This window comes from Struthio camelus, chromosome 1, assembly GCF_040807025.1.
Source record: "Struthio camelus isolate bStrCam1 chromosome 1, bStrCam1.hap1, whole genome shotgun sequence".
In the NCBI taxonomy this organism is placed as follows: domain Eukaryota; kingdom Metazoa; phylum Chordata; class Aves; order Struthioniformes; family Struthionidae; genus Struthio; species Struthio camelus.
In genome coordinates this window covers 158230457-158250833 of record NC_090942.1, presented here as the reverse complement: position 1 = coordinate 158250833, position 20377 = coordinate 158230457, and the positions used below count along the sequence as shown (strand labels likewise).

At 39.5% G+C, this 20377-nt stretch overlaps 1 protein-coding gene across 11 annotated transcripts in view; it reads left to right on the top strand.

Annotated features, from left to right (window-relative positions):
- ARHGEF7 (Rho guanine nucleotide exchange factor 7) overlaps positions 1 to 20377 on the top strand; it is a 132562-nt gene that overhangs the window by 47430 nt on the left and 64755 nt on the right. For 8 of the 11 annotated variants that reach the window (XM_068927242.1, XM_068927224.1, XM_068927231.1 and 5 more), the window contains 3 exons: positions 5482 to 5566; positions 9739 to 9869; positions 12420 to 12621. In XM_068927242.1, coding sequence (XP_068783343.1) covers positions 5482 to 5566; positions 9739 to 9869; positions 12420 to 12621 — 418 coding nt within the window. Of the gene's footprint in view, positions 1 to 3176; positions 3251 to 5481; positions 5567 to 9738; positions 9870 to 12419; positions 12622 to 20377 lie in introns of those variants that run through there. The other 3 variants (XM_068927266.1, XM_009666318.2, XM_068927274.1) reach the window with 3 other exon arrangements.

Sequence of the window (20377 nt, the reverse complement as noted above, 5' to 3'; positions counted from 1 at the left end):
GAATTTAGTACAGCCTAGGGGTTGCAGCTTAGTTGGGGATGGCTAGTGAGGTTAGTGCTGCCAGCTCTATCTGTGCTGCACAGATGTCTGGGCTGCTCAAGTCAGCTCCTGAGCCGCTGCAGGTTACAGTGCACCGTTTCAAGGGAAGCAATCAAATGCATAAGCTGTTCGTATCCTCTGAGAATTCCGTGCATGCGTATATTCAAGGCAGTAGTCAAGTAAAAAGAAGATATTTATTGAAAAGAAACCTTTCTGTTTTGCTCATAACCAATATGTGAAGTGTGTTGTTTTTTTTTTTTGTTTACTGTGACTGTTAGCCTCACTGAGGCTGTGATGGTTTAAGGATATGCGCGAGATAAAACTGATGGAAGATGTAATATTTGAAGAAAAGTTTGTGTCTGGAAGCTTGTCCGAAACACCTTCCAATTTTTCCTGTCTCCAATTATAAAACTTGTCTTATCAGGAGAAACGAGCCAATTTAAAAATTTCTTTCCTCTCTGATTGGCTTCTGATTTCACGAGCTAGAAGGGAAGAATAAAATGTAAGACCGTCTTGAGGTCTTGAATCTAGGTAAGTTGAAGAAATGAATGCTTGCTACAGGCTTATGGGATATCTTAGTTGGCTTTCACCTTGTATATTCTTGACCTGATTTGCTACTTTCCTTTTCCTTTCACTAATCTGTCAGTTAATGCTTTTGCAGTTTCAGTAGGGGCTATCCCTTGCAGGGATATGAGAGATGAGTATTGCTGTGTTAGCTTTATTTCCTTAATGTTTTTGTTTCAGAAAATAAGCACCTTTTGAAGAGGAGCCTCCATCATATGCGGGTTAGCAGTTCAGATGACTTAAAAAGACCTGAATGTATTACCATGGCCATGTTTAATGTGCTGGAGGTTTAAGGGTTGTATGCAGAGGTCAGCTTTACTTTAAAATGAGTATGGATTTGGTATTTGACAACCATTATGTGGATGAAATGGATCTCTAAGGCATTTAGTTTGTTGTGTAAGAAACATCAGCGATGCAGAAATCAATATGGCTCATACGACATGTATTAAAGAAACTGGCTAATTAATAGGCTTTAATGCAATTATAAATGGCGAATTGCCATCCAGTGTGCATCTTCCTGTAGGATATTTGCTGCTGTTGGTACTTGACCATGTGATGTAACATTTCATCAGTGGCCTGGAAGAGATCATATATTCATTACCGCTAAAGTTTGCAGCCGGCTGAAACACTAGGGATAAAAAAAGTGCAGGCATGGTTATAGGGAAACAGGCAGCGGGGCGCGAGCTTGGAGATCTGTAAGTCGTGACAGGGACCTGGCGGATTTGTGCAGTTGCGGTGCTGTGACCAGCGTGCTCTAGGGGGTGTGCCCAGGATTATAGAAAACAGAAGACACCTATTTCTTCAGCAGTTTAGTCTGGCCCGCTTCTGGAGTATAGCGTCTGTCTGTGATACTGAGGTGCAAGATGTGGAAAGACAGGAGAGAGCAGAAGAGCAGGAGACTGATGTAAAGAGCAGGAAAACAGGCCAATAATAGGAGACGTAAATGGGTCAGACTGCTTAGCTTGAAGTTTATTGATTCCCTGCTATAACTATTTATAAATTGCAAAGTGTTCCTGGTGCAAGGCTCCTAATATAGTTCTGTTCTGTCTCTATTTAAAAGATGTGCTTTATGTTAATGCTTACATAATGCATATCTGTATGTGGTCAATTCTACGGAATTTAAAAACAAAGGAGTGCTATTTATGTATTCTATTTACATAGTTTGTCCAAAAGATTTGACTTGTCTGGGTCCTCATCTGATGTGATTTATGTCAGTTTTATACTTGTTATCCTGAGCAGTGGTTTATCTGACTGTCTTGGAGGAAGATATGCATTAGATGAGCAAGGTTCATCGTACGTAGAATCTCTGTAGACTTTAAAATGTTGTTTGCTTGGGAAGTAAGGGTGTGTTGGAAATATTTTTCCCTGAAGATTTGGGTAGCATCTATATATGCCTGTCACATACTGCTTAAAAGACAAGTCCCAATATTTTCAAGCTAGTAATCTTGGAAAGTGTCTGCATTTTTAGGTCTTAGAGCTGCTGTAAGCACAGGCAACTTTGAATTTATGTTATGCTTCTGGCATGATTTGAAAAATGGGCTATGTTAGTATTAGAGAAGCTAAGTGAGCCTGCAGACTGTTCTGTTTGGTAGTAGAGTGCAATATGAAAATGACTTTGCTTGGTGCTTGGATCTCTAAATTCAGCCTTGATTTTGGCAGTTACGGATTCTCTGTGTGTGCGTGCGCGCGTGTGCATGTACGCGCGCGCACGCACGATCCATTAGGAGTGAATAGGGAAGGTAGTAAATGACTGCCTGTCTGCCTCTCTCCTATCCAGAAATCATGTTTTGAAGTATGACTTCTTGGAGCAGACCTGCATGTAAAAACCAGAAATAGCATGGTACTCCACCAGCAAGTCTGATTTTTATAGGAAAAGCAGTTCTCTCTAGAGTTTCTAGCAGCTCCATTTAAGCTCGTTGTAAAACATCTTGAGATGATTTTACACGTATCAAGAGATCCTTTCTGGATATCTCTGTGAAATTAGGAAACCTACACTAATGTAGAAGACGATTATTGTTTCTATTGAAACAAGGTATGCATAGTCAAGTAGTTGAATTCAGTTTTGATGTGCAAATAATGAATTAGCTTCAGAACTTTAGAGAACCTAAAGTTTTTGGTTGCACTAGAAGCTTTATATGCTTCAGCCTCCTAACAGGAGTTTCAAAGAAGTGGACTTTTGTCTGTTAATGCAGCCACAAACCAGAAAGATGCCAAGTTTCATCACTTTTTATCTCTCTAGGATAGTTTGTTCTTAAACATTTATTTATTTAGTATAAAATTACTTTGAAAGGTATCAGTTCCCACTCTCCTCCTTCTCTTATCAAATACTGTGAATAAATATAGTGGCTGTGACAGTCGCTGAGGGTGGCTTCCTGGCAAAATTGCTTTATATAAAATTGCAAGGAAGCAAGCATTTCTCTTATCCTCTCATTGTGTTACTTCCTGTGAAGTAACAGACTAGGTGTGTTTCCTGGATACAGATTTTTTTTTATGGTATTGTATGTGTTGGGATGATCCAATCAAATCATTCTTGATATCCCTTATAGTCTCAGCATAACAGGAAGCAAGGCTTTCTCACATCCTGTTGTTTGTGAGTTGGTCTGACTTCGGTGGAGACTGTTTAGCTATATCAGAATTCAGAATGAAGGTGAGCTTAAAATATATTTAGGTTTTTTTTTTTAAGCCAATCTAAGCTATAGTTTATAACCTTTTTTCTTAAACGTTCCTTTTAAAATTTTTCCTTCTCTCACCTTGTTAATACTTTTCTGATTCAGTTCCAGTGTCTACCTTCACTGACGTTGAATAGCACTTAACAAGCAAATACATCTCTTGTATTTCTTTTATTTAGGATCAGGGCCATGGTTTCATGACTCTGTTCATATTTTTAATTCGCTTGTCTAAAAACTACCACAGTAAGTATGTAGCTAATGATGAAGATTTTAAACTCTTGGTCCTTTCTTGTTCCATAACAGCTTTTTTTTTTTCCGATTTGAGGAGTGATTAAGCTGACCTCTATTTTTCCTTTTAAGCCAAGTTTATATACTTTGCTCTCACTTTATCTGCATCTTTTCTCGTGTCTATTTATCAGAAATTATGCCACTACTGTAACGAACGCGTCTCTGTTCTCTTGGTATAAAATCAGATTAATTTATTGTCTTGTTTTTCTCTTTGTGTTCAACATTTCAATACTTTCTCATGTTTCAGGAAAAAAACCTTACAGAATTTGCGTCTGCGAGACTCCCTTGTCCCTCTACGTATTCCTTAATGCTTCAAATAAATATGAATAGTCTTTAAATTATGTTTAGCCGAGTGACACTTTGTTAAATAATTTTTTGACTTATTTTACGCAAGTGATAAATGCTTGGAGTATGTTAGCGTTTACCACTGGCGGCTTGATTCTGTTGGTAATTTGCAGCGTCGCTGTTGTGAGCCTTGTATATACTGTCTGAGCTTGAGAGGCCTCAGTAACTAGTGCAGCCGAGTTAGAGTTGTTGCTCAGTAGGACCAAAGATGAGCTGCGGCTCACAGGCTGAGGAAAAAGTGTGCATGTTCAAAATGTGAGCGTTAACGTACGTAAGTGCCTCAAGTACCGTGAAGGCAAGAGTTTTTTTTTTTTTTCTTATGAGTGGGTAACGTGTGTCTCGTTAAATGTTTCCCCAATCTCTTCCGCCTTTGTTAGCAGAAGACCTGACGCGTCACAACCAGTTTGTTAGTCTGTTGTGTGGCTGGTTACTTTAGATAAGTTTTGTGAAAATAATTGGCGTTTCTCTTGGTTTCAGCCAAGCTCCCTTTTCCTTTTCCTAGTCCTCCTTTGTCCCTTTCTCTCTTCTCCTGGGAAGAATATGGCCTTTTCCTCTTCCGCCTTTGAATGGTGGTTTCTGGGGGACAGGCTTTCTGATACTGCCTGTTATCAGTAAAATAAACAGGTTCTTATTGACTTTGTAGATAAAGGCTACTACACTGCAGGAAACTGAACCTCTTTCTGTTTCTTAAATCAGCTGGAACAAGCGTAATAGCTCGGTCTTTATTGTCCTCTTTCTAATCTTGCACAAGGGAATACTGTGACTCCTTTCAACCTATATAGAATCTATTACAAGAGCTATTCTCATGAGGTTTTGCATGAGTGTTTCCATTACCTCAGGCAAATATTATGGGTCAGTTTTTTGCCTGAATATCCAGATGTTTAATGTCATCATCCAGCTCATCAAAGTTATACTAGTGTATTTTCTACAAGACAGTTTGAGGTTTGGATCTCTTTACTACTATTTGAAAATAATAAAAACATAAAATAAGCTCCAGCCCCCCTCCCAGACTTCCCAAACACCACTCTCCACCTAACCTATCCAGCAACTTTACTCTTTGCAAAATTCGTTAACGTTAAGAAACGCTTCTTTCCTCTGTGCGCATGTACGTTAATGTAGTACTTCAAAAACAGTATTTTATGAACAATTATGTATAGTGCTTGCGAGCTATTACAGAAAAAGGAGACTATGCTAAGGGTAATGTATTACTTTCAGTGGTACCCAGTAATTTTTTGGCCAACAAATCTATGAGGAAAGTTGAATAAAGTGTAATTATCAGAAGAGAGCAATTTCCTGTAGTTTAATTGACACTTGGTATTTTTAGCTTTTGTGATCTTCAGTTTTTCTCACATGCAGCTGTTTCTGTATTCTCTGTCTGTTTTCAAATGAGTTTAAAAAAAAAAAAGACACCCCTCCCCCTCAGTTTTACTGGTCCATAACAGTTTCTGAAAAGATGGTCACCTAGATCAGGAAATAGCTTCTACAGTCATGGTTTGGATGATAATAGTGGTAGAAATGCTTAGTTAAGGGTTTTTATGTGTTTAATATATGTTTTTTGTTTTTGTTTTGTTTTTAGACGTTCGATGCAAATGATCTTTATCAGGGACAGAATTTCAGCAAGGTTCTCAGCTCTCTAGTTGCTTTAAATAAGGTGACTGCAGGTAAGTAGAATCTGCTCTGTTTTGATGCTCCCTTACCTTATACTCAACACACATTAATACGTATTTATATGTGTTGCTATATCCATGGCAAAATGAACACCAGCAGCGTTTTAGAAGAGTTTCTTGTTGCAGTTAGTTCTGTGCTTGCTGTTTTAAGACACTGGCAGTGGCTTCTCAGGATTCTTTGGTCTCTCCTTCTGCAGAAGGAATTTTAACAGTGAGGTAAAAGACGGAGCCTTTTAGGTGGCAGGCGTTCTTACAAGAAGGACCTTTTCTTTTTTTCTTTCTTTTTTTTTTTCCCCCCTTCCCCTTCAGTTTGTACTAACTACTGAAAAAAGACTTGCTGCGCTCTGCTTCACTCCCATAATTGAATATTGTTGCCAGCGGAGACTTCTGCCTCGTTATTCTTTGTTTTTGCTCTTAAGAAGGAACCGTCTTTTTTGACAGTAGTGCAAGTGTGATGAGCATCTCTGATCCCTTAAGCTGTGCACCATTCATTTTGGTAGCAGCTACAAGTTTCTACCTCGTGTTTCTTAGGAGAGGTAGAGAGCTGTAGAAACAGCTCACAGGTGATAGGTGTCAGTGCTCTGCTGTAGGATGAGGCGGTGCTAAGGACAATCAAGAAATGTCAATCTTGGTGGCCCTTTTTGGCTTCTTGCTGCTCCGTGCTGGGGTTTTATGTTATCACCAGCAAGTTCCACTAGTGATCATCAGGTAAGAGGCTGGAGAGAGAGAAGATCATATAAAAATGAACCATGACTGTCAACGTTAATGTGGGTAGGACAACAAAATTGATATAAAGAAAGCTAACTCAGTGGTGAATCAGTGTTATTTGGTTTAATAGTAGCATTGGAAGTATCTTGTCATTTTCATAATGCTGTGGTGTATTACAACAGGGAATTTATTGTGTTTTTTTTTCTTGTATGAGAAAATGCCCCTTAAGAGTGAGTTTAACAACCAGATTTCTTAATTCTAATGAATTGGCTTCTTTGAAGCTGCTTACATGAGTTGACGATGTTGCCTTTCATCTTAGCTGCAAATGTAAATGTAGACCATTTCAGTACATCTTTCAAGTTGCTACTGTACACTGATCACGGATGTTGGGGGAGAGGCGGAGGCGGCGCAGGGAAAGTGTGGCTGTGTTTGGTCCAGACATGAATAGACAAATATCTGCATCAAAAAGCCACAATTGCAGCTGGCGTTGGAAAGGACGCCGCTATATGCCTTTGATGGGGGGGAGCTGGGGGAACCAAAAATCAAAACCACATGCAAACTGTGTTGCTGCCTCATTCTTAGTAGCAAGCAGAGCTGCATAAATCTTCCTGAGTAACTGTTCTTCCAAACAGTTATCTGTAATTGGATGAATGTGTAGAAGGCATTTTAGACTATATCTCCCTGACTAGTGTTAAAAGATGGCTTTCAGATCTCCATCTGGGTTTGCAAGAATTTCAGGCATACACAGATCTTCTGAGATGGATCTTTTCACAACTGAAGGAGTATGAGTAATGAGCACAGAGTTGACAGAAGGCTTCTATGTATATGCACTCCACCAGATTCTTTAAGTTTAGGTGGGATAGGACCAAGGTACCAGTAGCTGGTTGTAGGCAGTAAAAGGGAGAGGAACCGGTATAGAGAAGTTAAGGATGTAACTGTGGAGAAGAATGGGTGTTATAAGCCATGGAAGTCTTTGGGTGGATGCAAGTGTGAAGCTTGTGTGAAAACTACCAAAGTAATATTTAGCAAACATGCACATTCCATTGTCAGTCAAGATTTCTGAGACTTTTACAGCAGAGTTGATTTCGCCCCCGCCCTAGCAATAATCCCGCTGAGAAAAGCCTTTAATATATTTGTTTTGTATTTGAAATTTCAGTGCATAAATGGGGTCTGCAAGCCTTTTAAGACTATCAGAACTTCAAATTAATTTGGAAATATTCAGATATTATTAGTAAACGTATTTTTGCAGTTTGTGTGGCTTGTTTGGAATAATCCTTACTTCCTTTCAGCTCTGAGCCATGTCCGGTTTCCAATTTAAACTCCAGGAGGTGCTCCTGTGTTGGCATGTTAACTCTGCTTTTGGGAAATAGAGAATTTCAGGAATCAGGACACACTTGAACAGAATTTTTATGTAGAATGTTTTAGAAGTTGGAGTGCACTGTAATGGATAAACCTGATCCTATCCCTGGATGAACTGGGTCTAACACTGGATTTGGTGGTGTGTCTGTTCTTCCACTTGACTCCAAATAGAAAGCATCTCCTTTATAGTAACAAACTTAGCAGGGAGATGTTTCAGGTTACTGTTAATTCTTAAGTCCTGTTAGTTTCTGATAGTTTTCTTACTATGGGTACTTTAAATTTTTGGCAACATTAGAATTGGCCATAAAGTTATAACCTACAAGTGAAGCCCACGATCTAGTCCCGTTCTTCTCCCAGCAGTTTGTGAAGATGAAGAATTGTGTTCTTTCTGTAATGGGCTATGAGCTGCAGCATTTCTATTAACACAAGAGCCTTTAAATGCTTTTAAGAAAGCAAGTTGACAAAGAGTGAGTTCTTTTGTGACTTCACTGTGTAATGACATTATCCATACAAAATATGTAACTTAATACAAATAGTTCTGCTATTTGACTGGGGAGTCAATATTTTAAAACTTTTTGAAGGTTAACGATTTTTGAAGGATAACAGTGACTCAGTCAAAAAGGTGTACATTAGGAAGATAGTCTGGAGTGGTTGAGGAGGAATGAGCACGCTTTATCAACATTTTTCATGTGTGGCCTTTGTCCATCTCAAATGCTTTCCCTCCTCCTGCATCTCAGCTGCCATTAGACACTGTGCTGAAGTTAGAAGGTTTTCTAGTGGAGACGAATTAAGTTCTCCCTTCAGATTTTATTTGGCATGGAACAGCAGCCATAGTCTGTTCATCAGCCTCTTTGTGGAACTAAACCTGCATGTGTCGTTTCCCTTTGATCAAAAATAACGAGGATTGTGTAATCATTGCTTGCTTTAGCCTGAAAGCAGCTAAGTAGGAGAATGTAGTTGTGTCTGTGTACTGCTAATATAGGTCAAGTGTTGGAAGCGCAGCAAACTGCTGGGAAGGAGAATACACCGAGGCATAAGAAGCAGGGAAGCGGTTGGGAGACTTGCGTAGTCTAGTGAAAACATCCAAGCTGGGACAGAAAATGTTACGTTGCTTTTAGGGCTCTTTGGAGCTCAGATGCTTGCTGAAGGATTTCCTTGCATGTGGAAAGCAGAAGGAAAAGGAATGGTTTGTTTTACTCTTGGGCAAAGGAGCAAAGTTTGTCACGTCTGTATGGGCACTGGATTATTCGCCTTCCTGGGTATTTGGCTGCCTGGCCTTGGGGCCTGATCCCTTCCCTGACCTGCGGGTGACCGCCTGGTCTCAGCCCGTTCCCGTCGCCGTGGCAGTGCCTGACGCCCGGGGCTGGGGCTGTCGCAGCTGCCCTGCTCCCTGGCGGATCCCCCGGCACCAGGGAGCCCCCAGCCCGTGCCCTGCCCTGACAACACGTAACCCTGCCCTTTGGATGAGCATCTTGAATAAATGTGGTGTTTAGAAGAAGGAGAAATGAAAGAGGGGAGAGGCTTGGGGAGGTCAGTTTTTTTCAAGCAACTTTTTTTCCCTTCTCCTTTATCCCCTCCTTGCTCCCTTCCTTCCCCCCCCCCCCCCCAAAAAAAAGGAAAAATAGCTTAGTTGGCAAAAAAGGGATGAGGGAGAGGAATGCAGGAAAAAAAGAGACAGTGGAAAGAATGTTTTAATTGAGAAGGAGATGGTGGGGGGGAAGAATTAAGAAACAGATGTGGCTGGCTTTGCCTCAGGCAAGTTTTATGCATTTGAATTTCTTGGCAGCTAGTTAAAGTGATGCTGCTTAATTACCTTTAAATAGACTGGTAGTGGGTAGGAATGGAGAAATAGTATCCTAGCCTTCCTTTTCCTGAAACGCTCAGATAATTTTCCTGTCTGCGTGTGGAAGAAACTGCCAGTGTCTTAGGAGTTCAGATCACTCTATTACTGTTTTATCCTGAGTTATTGAGCAACTACAGGTACTTTGAATCTGCTTTAAGCACATGAGTTTTACAGATGCATGTAGAAATTGATGTACGGATTTCTTGAATTGATGTCTGACTTTTTTTTTTTTTTTTTTTCCCCCTCTCCCCTCCAGACATAGGGCTGGGAAGTGACTCTGTGTGTGCACGGCCCTCATCTCATCGGATAAAATCTTTTGATTCCCTTGGATCCCAGGCTTTGCACAGTAGAACTTCAAAACTCTTTCAGGGACAGTATCGCAGTTTGGTAAGTTCTGGAAGGATTGAAACAGGCTGAGGAGTAACTTTTTTTTTTTTTTTCCTTTTAACTAGATTTGCAAATAAACAATAGCGTAGTAAAGTAGCTGTTTACTCTGTGTATATCTCTCTCACCTCTGTAGCTCAAGCCTATGAAGTTCAGTTTTCGCAGTTTTTCTTCCATTCTGCCAAAGTATCTGTAGCTTTCTGTGAACTTCAGATCATTTTTCTTGTCACTTACCACTCCATCTCATACGCACGTTTTGTGTCCTTCTGGTGTTCTTTTTAGTTTTCGTGATATGGAGTTGCTTTTTTAAAGGCAAAATCTAATTTTCTCCAGACGCTGTACTGCCTCTGAGTTTAAGGAATGGGTGAAGGAAGGATATTGAAACCTCAGCAGAGGTGATGCTTGTAACAGTGGCAGTGTTAGTAGTTATTCCTGTTTTCTGCTTTAAAGAGTGAATCCTTCTTTGGGTAACCTTTCAGGTACCTGAGGGGTACGGGCAGTTGTTTGGCAGTGCGGTTGAAATGAAGGTAGAGTACTGTATTGAAATTAGCTGTCCTGAAAGGTACTTTTGTCAACTAAAAGATTTGAAAGGACAGTTCAGATCTCTGCTGTAAACTTCCTAGTCATGCCTGAAGGAGACTTATTTTGAGCTGGGATGACTGGTGTGTGGCACTTGAACACAGCCGCACACAGCCGCGTCTCTGGTTAAGCTTTCTTAGGTGTGGCTTGATGTGTTTTGTCTGGTAGCAGAGCCAGTGCAAGTTCTTGCCCCGGGCCACTCATTCCAGCTCCCACTCCGCTGTTCACCACCCACTCGCTTTTGCTGATGCAGCTGTTCGTGGGACTAGCTGTTAGTTGGATCACTGAAGTGATCGGTTGTAAGTACTTGCATTATTTGATCATCTGTGCAACACTGGCGTAACTAAGGGGCAGCGAATTGCAAGATGGAGGGGAAGAGAGCTAGTGGCCAAGACCGGGAAATTCTTAGGTTGGCTTTGCTGCTGAAGACAATCAGTTTGCAGCTGTTCCCCATAAATTTGTTACTTGGTTTCCTCTACTAGAGAGCCACCCTGATAGAGTAAACGGGCTATAGTTGACATCACTGTGTAATGTTGTTGCTTATTTTCTGGCTTTTTACTGTGTGTTGATGCAAACATATTCTCCTGTTGAGCGGTCGTAACGACTGAAAGCACATGAGGCATGAGGAGAGGGCTGAAGCAGAGTCACTTGTTTGAAACTACTCCAATATAATTGTTAAACAGTTTGTGTCTTACAGTATCTTGGAGTGTTCTGCAAATTGTGCAAGTTGCATTTTGCCCCACTTCATTAGAGCTGTTGAGCAACTGGAAGTCTTACCGATGAATTTGAGATGCGATGCAGTTTGTAGTTGCTGTGTATGTGAGTTAAGGTGACATGTTTTATGATCCCAGTGGCATTACAGGGCACATCTTTTAATCACCTGGACTGTATGGCAAACGTACAAGTGAAATTCTGCTACCTGGGTAGCTGTCTAGGATTCATTTACATGCTCGTTTTCTCACTGAGTCGCTTTTTCTTAATTATACACATATTGGTCCTTATTTGTGGTAGAGATGGGCATATTTTTTAATAATTGTGTTCTCTCAGTTCCAGGGCAGGGGACTGTATTTGGATTATTTAAGCTGTCTAGCTTTTTAGCTTTTTTTTCCAGTGTGAACATTTGTTCCAACTCTTATAATACGCTTGAGTGACGCAAATTTTCAGAATTGACGTCCAAAAACAAAATGCAAAGTTTGAATATCATTAATTGGAAATACTTTTAAAAAGTAGCTACCAACGTTCAGTTGTTACAATAGAAGGATAATTTGCCTTCACATCTGTGGCAGGGGATGAGCATACATACGGGCAACTTCAAGTCTGAAATGGTGCAAATTTGCACCTTTACTAACCTTGTGGCAAGTGGTTTGTGAGTCCTTATTCCAAGGAAATTGCATAATAATGGTTTCTTAAGTTCCATAAAAGAATATGGGCCTTTTCTATTGGTAGGTCATTTTGACTTGCAAATTCCAGTGTGGAATCTTTCAGCATAACCTATTACAGAAAGTTTTAAGCTGCAAACTCTTTATTTATATCCAACATTAAAATTTTTGACTTAAACTCAACTCTTCCTCCCATCCCCATCTGAAATGTCTTAGAAATAACTCTGTAATATAAAGCTGTTGTTTCTTTGTAGTTGCCAAAGGCAGTTTCGGTTTATCCTCTATATAGAAAATAATATTTGATTTTTGGAGAGTAAGAATTGATCCAATTTTAACTCTGTTGGCCTGCTCTGATTTGAAAGGGCCATAATAAGACAGTATATACTCTGGATTGATATAAATCCGTAGATGTAAATGACGGAAAAACTGGAATTGGAAAATTGTGCCTTGCGAATGCTTAGAACAAAAATATATGGGGAGTGTTGGTTGGGGGGAGAGCCTGTTTCCATTTTTATGGATGCTTCTGTTTTGGTCATGGAATAATTGTTTAAATCGCTAAAGTTATCCCTTTGTTGTTTGTATTCTCACTTACTAGGACATGACAGATAACAGCAACCATCAGTTGGTGGTGAGAGCAAAATTTAATTTTCAACAGACAAATGAAGATGAACTTTCTTTTTCAAAAGGAGATATTATTCATGTTACAAGAGTGGAAGAAGGAGGCTGGTGGGAAGGAACTCTAAATGGCAAAACAGGGTGGTTTCCAAGTAACTACGTACGAGAAATAAAATCAAATGGTGAGTTTTGAAGGACAGCATATTTGTACAACTCTTTGTTTTGGGTAGAGGTGGATAGCTGGTTGGTTCTTTAAAAATTGTAACGCAATTTTTTGTTGTAGTTAGCTTGATTGTATTTACTGAGCTTCATTCACAGAAATCATTAATGATTAGGAACTGTACTCCCCCACCCACCTTTCCTATACAGAGTTCTCTAGTAGTTTTGAGTTAATGCTGCACGTACAGAATGCTCCTACCATTCTGTCTGTCTCTCTCTCTGACTCACTGCTTGGCGGCTTTGACTGAATTCCTAGAATGCTGGATTTCATCTCTGATGCTGACATACTTTGATTTGGTGTTTGGGTTTAAATAGTGAGAGATTTCCTGCAAATCTCTAAACGTGCCCAGTTCCTTAGAAGCAAACAAAAGCGAATGGCTCCTCCAAGAAAAATCCTCAACCCTACTAAAATATACTTAAGATTAGTGAGAGATATTTTTTGGAAGATAATGTATTTGTGATTTTCTTTTTTCTTCAGTGTTTGCACACCCTCCACTGTTTTGTAGAAGCCTTAATCTTGTACCAATGTTATTCCAAAAATCAGATAATGAAAGTACCTTCTTTAAATGTTGTCTTCATGACTAAATATCAGAACTAGTGTGGCTTTTTACTCTGCCAGAACCTTGACAAGGGTGACATGGTCTATTTCTTGTCTCTTTTTGGTCTCTGCTAGCTTTCAGAGATTGGGGATAAACCTTTGTTCATCTAACTACCCGAGGAAGCTCTGAGAGGCTTTACTGCTGGTCACTTTGTCATAGCTCCAGTTGAAGCATACAGCCACACAGATACTTGGTTGTTAACTCAACTTTCGGGAGTAAACCCAATTTTTAAACTTCCTTTTTCCCCCAGTTATATTCTCTCATTTTCTGCCTTGATTTTCTGTCTGCGATCACTGTATGCTGAATGCTCAGGTCTTACACCTGTAACTTTGGCATCATTTTCAGCTAGACCTTCTTAGACATAGTCAGGAACTAAAGACTTAGTTTTAATGTTCTTCAGATGCCTCTCAGATAAGCCTTATCCTGAAAAAAAAAAAAAGATTCCCAAAGCAGTGGTTTAGAATGCTTTTTCTTGCCTGTAGTGCTGCAGCGGTCTCTCTCAGCCATGCTGAATATCCTGTCCCATTGTTACTCATTTAAAATGCTGCTGCAGATACTTCATTCTGATTTCGTCAGTTTTGATCTCTTCTAACTCTTGAGACTGGACCCTGGAGCAGTAAGGTTGACTGGAGCAATAAGGCTCCAGAATGGAAGTAGCTTGAAAAAGTGAACATAAGAGAACTAAATGTTGCCAACAACTGAAATTAAGGGTTTTTTGTTTTTTTTTTTTAGAATATAAAATGAACTTGGATGAAGCTTCTCTTGCTGAATAAGAAAGCCAAGAGCTGTGAGGCTGAGGCTAGTACCAAATGCAGTTTGATTCTTGCCAATCCTTCCTTTACGTCTGATTTCTGGGCTGAAGTGAACTGCCTGGTTTAACTTTCCCTTCTCGCCATGAGGAAAGTTTTCTGCTGAGCTCTTCTTTTCCCTTCGAACTGTAGCTCTTCTCTGTGGTCTTGGTCCATCTGGCTTCTGTGAGACTTACTGCATTCTTGAGCGCTCTCATGTGATCACTTGCTTCTACAGAAGGGAGTATGTGCCCCCTCTGACCCCTGTCTCAGGCACTTCAGAGTTCATTGTTTTCTTTTCTGTGCACTTACAAACTATTATAGAGAGAAAATGACTGGTCTGTAGTGCTTTAGCTTTCTAGCTTTCTCTGCTCTCCTCCTCCTTTTCCGTTATTTTTGGAACTTCACTTCTTCCCCATGGTTTCAAGCTTGGGTGTAGCTATTTCTCTTAGTACCTGCTGTGCTGATTTGGCAATATTTGATTTTAACAAAATACTAGCTTTAACCTACTTTTATGCTTTTGTAGGCATGTTTCAGTTGTCTAAAGATGACCAAAGATGGGGGAGTGGAGGTGTGATGGAAAGAAGCATTACATGCTATCGGCTTTTTAATATAGTCTGTTAATAACTTGTCTTTGTTATGGAATTATAGAGGAGCTTTTTCTCATGATTTATGTGTATTATGGAATATTTTTTTTACTACTACCCTTATGCCCTTGCGGGTTGTATTTCATCTGATGACCTGATTTTTTTTTTTTTTTTTTAATAAAGTCTGCTTCATTTTGTGTATTTGAGGTCACTGAAGTATTTGTGATTTTTTGACCAAATTAATTTACATCTGGATTTCCTATTCTTCCTTTGTCATCCTCTGATTTTTTTTTTTTAGAAGGAATTGTCATTCTCCTGAGCCTTCTCTCTTAGATTGTCCCTTGTGGGATCTTTTCTACCAATATTTTAAATTTACTGAAGTCTTCTTACTGGAAGTTAATTGTTCTGATTTTTCTGTTCTTCCTCTTTCTTTTCTTGAGATTGGGTAGTTCCATCTTTTTTTGGTAGGTTATATGAAAGTGATTCTGAACGTTTCTGTTCTCAACTGATCTTTGCTTTGCAGTTATTGCTGGAGATGCTAGAGAGAGAGGGCTTTTCTGGCATTCTCCTTCTTCTGTATCCCAACATACTACCATTGTGTTCTGAGTTTGGACGGTCTTTGTTCTTCTGTACCCTGTAAAAAACAAATGTAACGTGTCCTCCCACTTACCACAAAGTTCTGAAGTTATACGGCTGTGGTGGTTGTTCAAAAGAAGTTTTACCCAGGTTGTCTTTATGGGTTGACCGTCTGTGTTGGACTACTGTCCCCTTGTTCTTTTTTGTTGGACTGGTTGATGTTTTTTGAGCTGCAGTCTTCCACTCTTTATTTTTCTTGACTTCTTGGCAGCTATATCTCTCTTGTTTAAGGTTCTGCTACTTTAGAAATGTTTTAAGTGTATTCATGCTTTGACCAAGTGATTAAAACACAAAAGTGCTTTGATCCCCACCCCCACAGTGTACTTCAAAATAAGGTAGTAGAACTTACTCTTGTAGGCTCAGATATAAAAATCTGTTTACCTTTTAGTGTTGTAATGCATCTGTTTAAAAAATTGTAGGATTGTTGAAGTACTTGCCCTCGAATAAGGTCACTTTATACCCAGCGCGTTCATCTTGGACATCTAATCAGCTTCCAAAAGTCTCAGTAAGATGTTCTGGTGTTGACAGTATGTCTCTTAACTACACTTCTTCCCTCAAATGTGACTGAAAATACCCTAACTACTTCTGGTTAGGAATTCTGTGCAGGGAACATTGTGTGTTATTGTTTTTGATGATATGTTATTTCAATAGCCTCTGGCAACTGCTGGGTTTCATTAAATAAATGTCTTCAATCTGCTGTAACCTGACTTTGAGAAACTGGATAACAGAAGAAAGGAAAGTCGTTTGTTACGCACGTGTGTTCTGTTTTAATTCTCACAAAACTCATAATCTTTAGATGTTTAGATAAATGGATTTTTGTTCTATATTAAAATATACTGTAATATTGGATAATGCTATTTTTGTAATCTTAACTTGTGCAGTTGCCCTGTAGTGGATAGAAAGCCAAGGAGAGAAGAAAAGCTAGGAGGAGAAGCTGGAAAATATCGGATAATCTGAGATTAAGATACAGTAGTTGTTTTTCCTGACACGTAGTTCAGAATACTGGCTATATGAGGAAGGAAACAAATGCCCAGATTTGGTGTGCTGCTTAGTAATGGGATCTGCTCTTATCCACGCTGCTTTCCTACAGATTATGTAAGGAAAGTGAACTATATTATGTTTGTTGCACAAGCAAGGAGCGCACATGATAAGTTAGCACAGAGTAGCTGAAACATTGCAAAGCTGTGCCCTTGTTGACTGTGTTGTAACTTGTTTGTTTAGTTATAATAGAATGATTAGTGTTAGCATAGACTGGGAATATATGTGTGGTGCATATTATGAATGGTTGTGGAAAAGCTGAAATGAGATATTGAGCAAAGTGCTGCATTCGGTTTTCTTTTTCTTAAGCTGGACAATGGTTTTGTAGATTTTAGGGAAATGAGTTTGATCAGTTGAGGTGAGAAGTGATTTTGATTCTGCTTTTGGGTATTATTGTTGGAAGGGGAGAAAAGGGATTTGTTTGAAATTAGATACTTCTGATAAACTTTTTTCTTCTATTTATAAATTTAGAGTAGTTTCTTTATAAGGTAAACACATACCTGAAAGGATCAAAAAGATGGTCCATTTCTCTTTCTCTCTCTTGCGTGCGTGTTTTCAATTCCTGTTTTGAATCCTGTAACATCTTGCCTTTTTTAATGTTCTTTGATCACTAGTCAGGAAGTATTTTGAAATCAGATTTTTTTTTTTTCCCCTCATCCTGCTGTTGCACGTGACAGAGGATAGAAGATTTATACTGTATGAGTTTATTAGATATTTGACAGTATGGCCTATTGAATTTTTTTCCTTACATAAAAAGGAGCTTGGAATATGAAAGTATAGGAATGTGAAGGTGGAGTCTTGCACTGCTGGTTTGATGTTGCACGGTAAAGATATTGGGAGATTTAGTTTTGAGAGTACTACCTTTTGATCAAAGGAATAGCACTTGGCAAGCATGGGAGGCACTTGCCAAACTACTGTTGTTTGTTAATCATATTTAAAAAAAAAATCACAGGTCACTTGCTAGTTAAGTTTTTCTGAAGTGTAATCTGTGGCATGACTATGCGGAAAGGAATAAAGCTTTGAAAATGGCATTTGATATATCACAAGCTTTTTCCAATCCTCCTCAGAAAGTAATGTGTTACTACTGTCTAGCTTCCCTTCTCTTTATGAGGGCTGGGTAGCTCTGTTAGTATCAGGCCTGGTAAAACTTGAAATGTTTTGAAAACTTGACAAGTTTTGTCCCTTGGTGCATGAGGGAAAGACAAATAGACTTTTAGCTTTAAAAAAAAAAATGCTAGTTTTTCCTTCCCCGGTCATTGCCACCTGGAGGCATATTTTATATTTTGTCAAGTGGTGTTCTGTTGTAGACATAAGTCAAATTAGAGTTTGGGACAAGTGAATGCTAACAGAGAAGAAGTGCTGGTCATGTCCATATTGGTCAGTGGAGCATCTTGCAGTGATACCTGAGCTAGCTTGAGAACAGGGAACGAACGGAACGACGTCTGTCCTCACGGTGTTGGCTTGACCTGATTAGCCTTGAGAGAAAGAGCTTGCTTGTAGCACCTGACTAACAGGGCCACATTGCTTTTGGCACCTGAGTTGGCGTATCTTTCCTCCAGGACTACAGGATGAGATAGCGAGGGTCAGATGTCTTCTAGTTGCCTTCAAATTAGTTGCCATTCTCACATTTTCTCCTCTCTCTCTTCTTTCATGTCTTTAGCTTATGTCATGTTCATTTTCATGCCTCAGGCTGCTTCATGCTACTCTGCAAAGCCCTCCTTCAGGACCTACCTTCCTAAAGCATTTCAGCCATAACTGCTGCAAGAACAGCATAGTCTGGTAATGGTGGGAAGATATCATGATGTTCATGATGGAGCGTTTTGCAGAGTAGCGTGAAGTAGTTTGGTGCATGAAAATAACATAAGCTAAATAAATGAAAGAAGAGAGGTAGGAGAAAGATGTGAGAATGGCAACTAATTTGAAGGCAAGTGAAAGAAATAACTTCCATGTTAATGAAAATAAAATAAAACAGAACATTAGGAAGAGTTGAGTAAGTTGTCTTTTTACAGTCTCTTGGAAAGTTAGATGTTTGTAAGGGATGAGATAATGTTTTATTAACTTTATTTTAGACAGTTGGTGGTGTCCTAGGGAAATGTTACAGAAGCAGCTGCTCTAAATTGTTGTCCGGTACACGCAGATGGTACTGAGTATGTAATATGCTGGAAGAATAATTTAGGAGATCTGGGCTAGCCTCTCTTTGGGCCCAGAGATAATTTGTTAATGAAATTCTACCTCATTAATCATTAGCAGTGTAAAAACTTCAAAATACTAACAAGTGGAGTTGGATGCAATTGAATGTAATGCTTTGGATGGAAATAGTGGGAACTCACCTCTTTGTGTCAGTCATCTGTTAGATAAAGTCTCTGTCAGTGCTCGGAACAGATGCTTGTTTGCTTTGGACTTGATCATATGGCGTGCATGTTTTCATTGTGTTTTCAGTGTGAACGAAACAGATTCCCATTAGGTTTGAGAGAAAAGTAGGAAGAAGGGAAGAAGCTTCTGTACGGGAAACCTTGTTGTCAGCTTGGGCCGCTTCTCTAGCGAAGCTGCAGCTTTCCGTGCTTTGGAGAATTGTGCTTATGTATTGGAATGGGCAAGAGTCTAGGGTTTTCCTCATGTTTCTGAAAACTATGGACTTCATGGCTTTAGACCTTTCTGTTTTCCCAGTGTGCTAGGCAGGCTTCTGCCTGAAATGTTTAATGATTTATGCAGTATGTTTGTAAAAGTTCTCTAATGTTCTCTCATAACGGATGATAAATAAGTAATGCTTGTGTGTGTTCGTGCTAAGAAAGTGATTTCTTATGTGCAAGACGAGGATTTCCTTCCGTGCAATGCACTGTGTAATAAGTAAATTGCAGCAAGACTTATGAAGCAAGGCACTGCTGGGAGGCAGAATACCAGATGTGACAGACAGCTGGACTGATTTGCTGTGTCTAATTCTGCGTCTTTCTACGATAGAAGCAGCCTTTGCATTTTAAAAGCTGAATGCTGATTATGACCGTTTAGGCAAAATGATTCTCGTGTAAATTTTGTGTGCGTGTATCCTGTTTTAAATCTGAATGTGACCTGTGTATATGATGAATAACTGATTCACTTGAACAGCTGGTAATATAAATGGCTCTCTATAGTCCAGCAAAAATCTCCTAATATCTTCAGCAGCTTAAGAAAAATAAAGTTAGGGGAAGATATGCATTTGTACATGCTTTAAAATAATAAAGTAGCTGGAAGAAGGGCCGGTGTTCTACGATCAGTCAGTTTTCTCCAGATTCCCGAGGGTCAAACATCTCTACAGAATTCAAGGACAAGAATACCTTTTTCCTTAGGTAACTCAGTTTGTTGTTTGGTTTCTCCTCCCATGTCTTTGATACGTGATTAATATCCCTTTATGTTTATTGTGTAAAATTGAAAAGTCGCTATAAAGCGTAGGGATAAGTCAAGAGCTCCCACAGAGAATGACAGCAAAATATCAAGTTTATGTAAACTTTGCATCATTTTCATTCTACAGTGCAAAGAAACAAGTTGTAATTGTCCCATTAATGAGTAGCATTAGAGCTGTAACTGCAGCATGAATTTAGGCATTTATTCAGCCTTGCGTTTAATGTCAAATCTCCTTGTTTTCATAGTTTTGTTGTAAGGGAAGAGGAGGAGTCCCATCACATGGGATTATTTGGCTGTGTAACAGAGCGTGTATGTACTGCAAGGCTGGTGACTGTGAGAGCGTCAGTGCTCCCAACTGACTATAACTGCTTGAGCTGATGTTTTCTGGGCTGCGTGTCAGCTTGTAGCTGACTTCAGAGGGGAACAAAAAACCTCAAGCAAAATGATTTAACTCTCTTCTCTGACCTTGGTAAGGAGAAATGTTTTTGTCCATGTTTGGCAGTTTTAAGCCCATATTTTATTTTTAGAATAGCTTCTTTGAGGAGAGTTCCAGAGCAATACAGGGAAAATCCCCTTAAAGTAAAAGTAGCGCATCGGTGCTCTTGGACACTAAACTTCTAACAGACTTTTAGCTAAACGTTTATGTCCAGCCAGCCTGTCCTGTGCTCCTGGCAGCGGAGAGAAAAGAGTGGC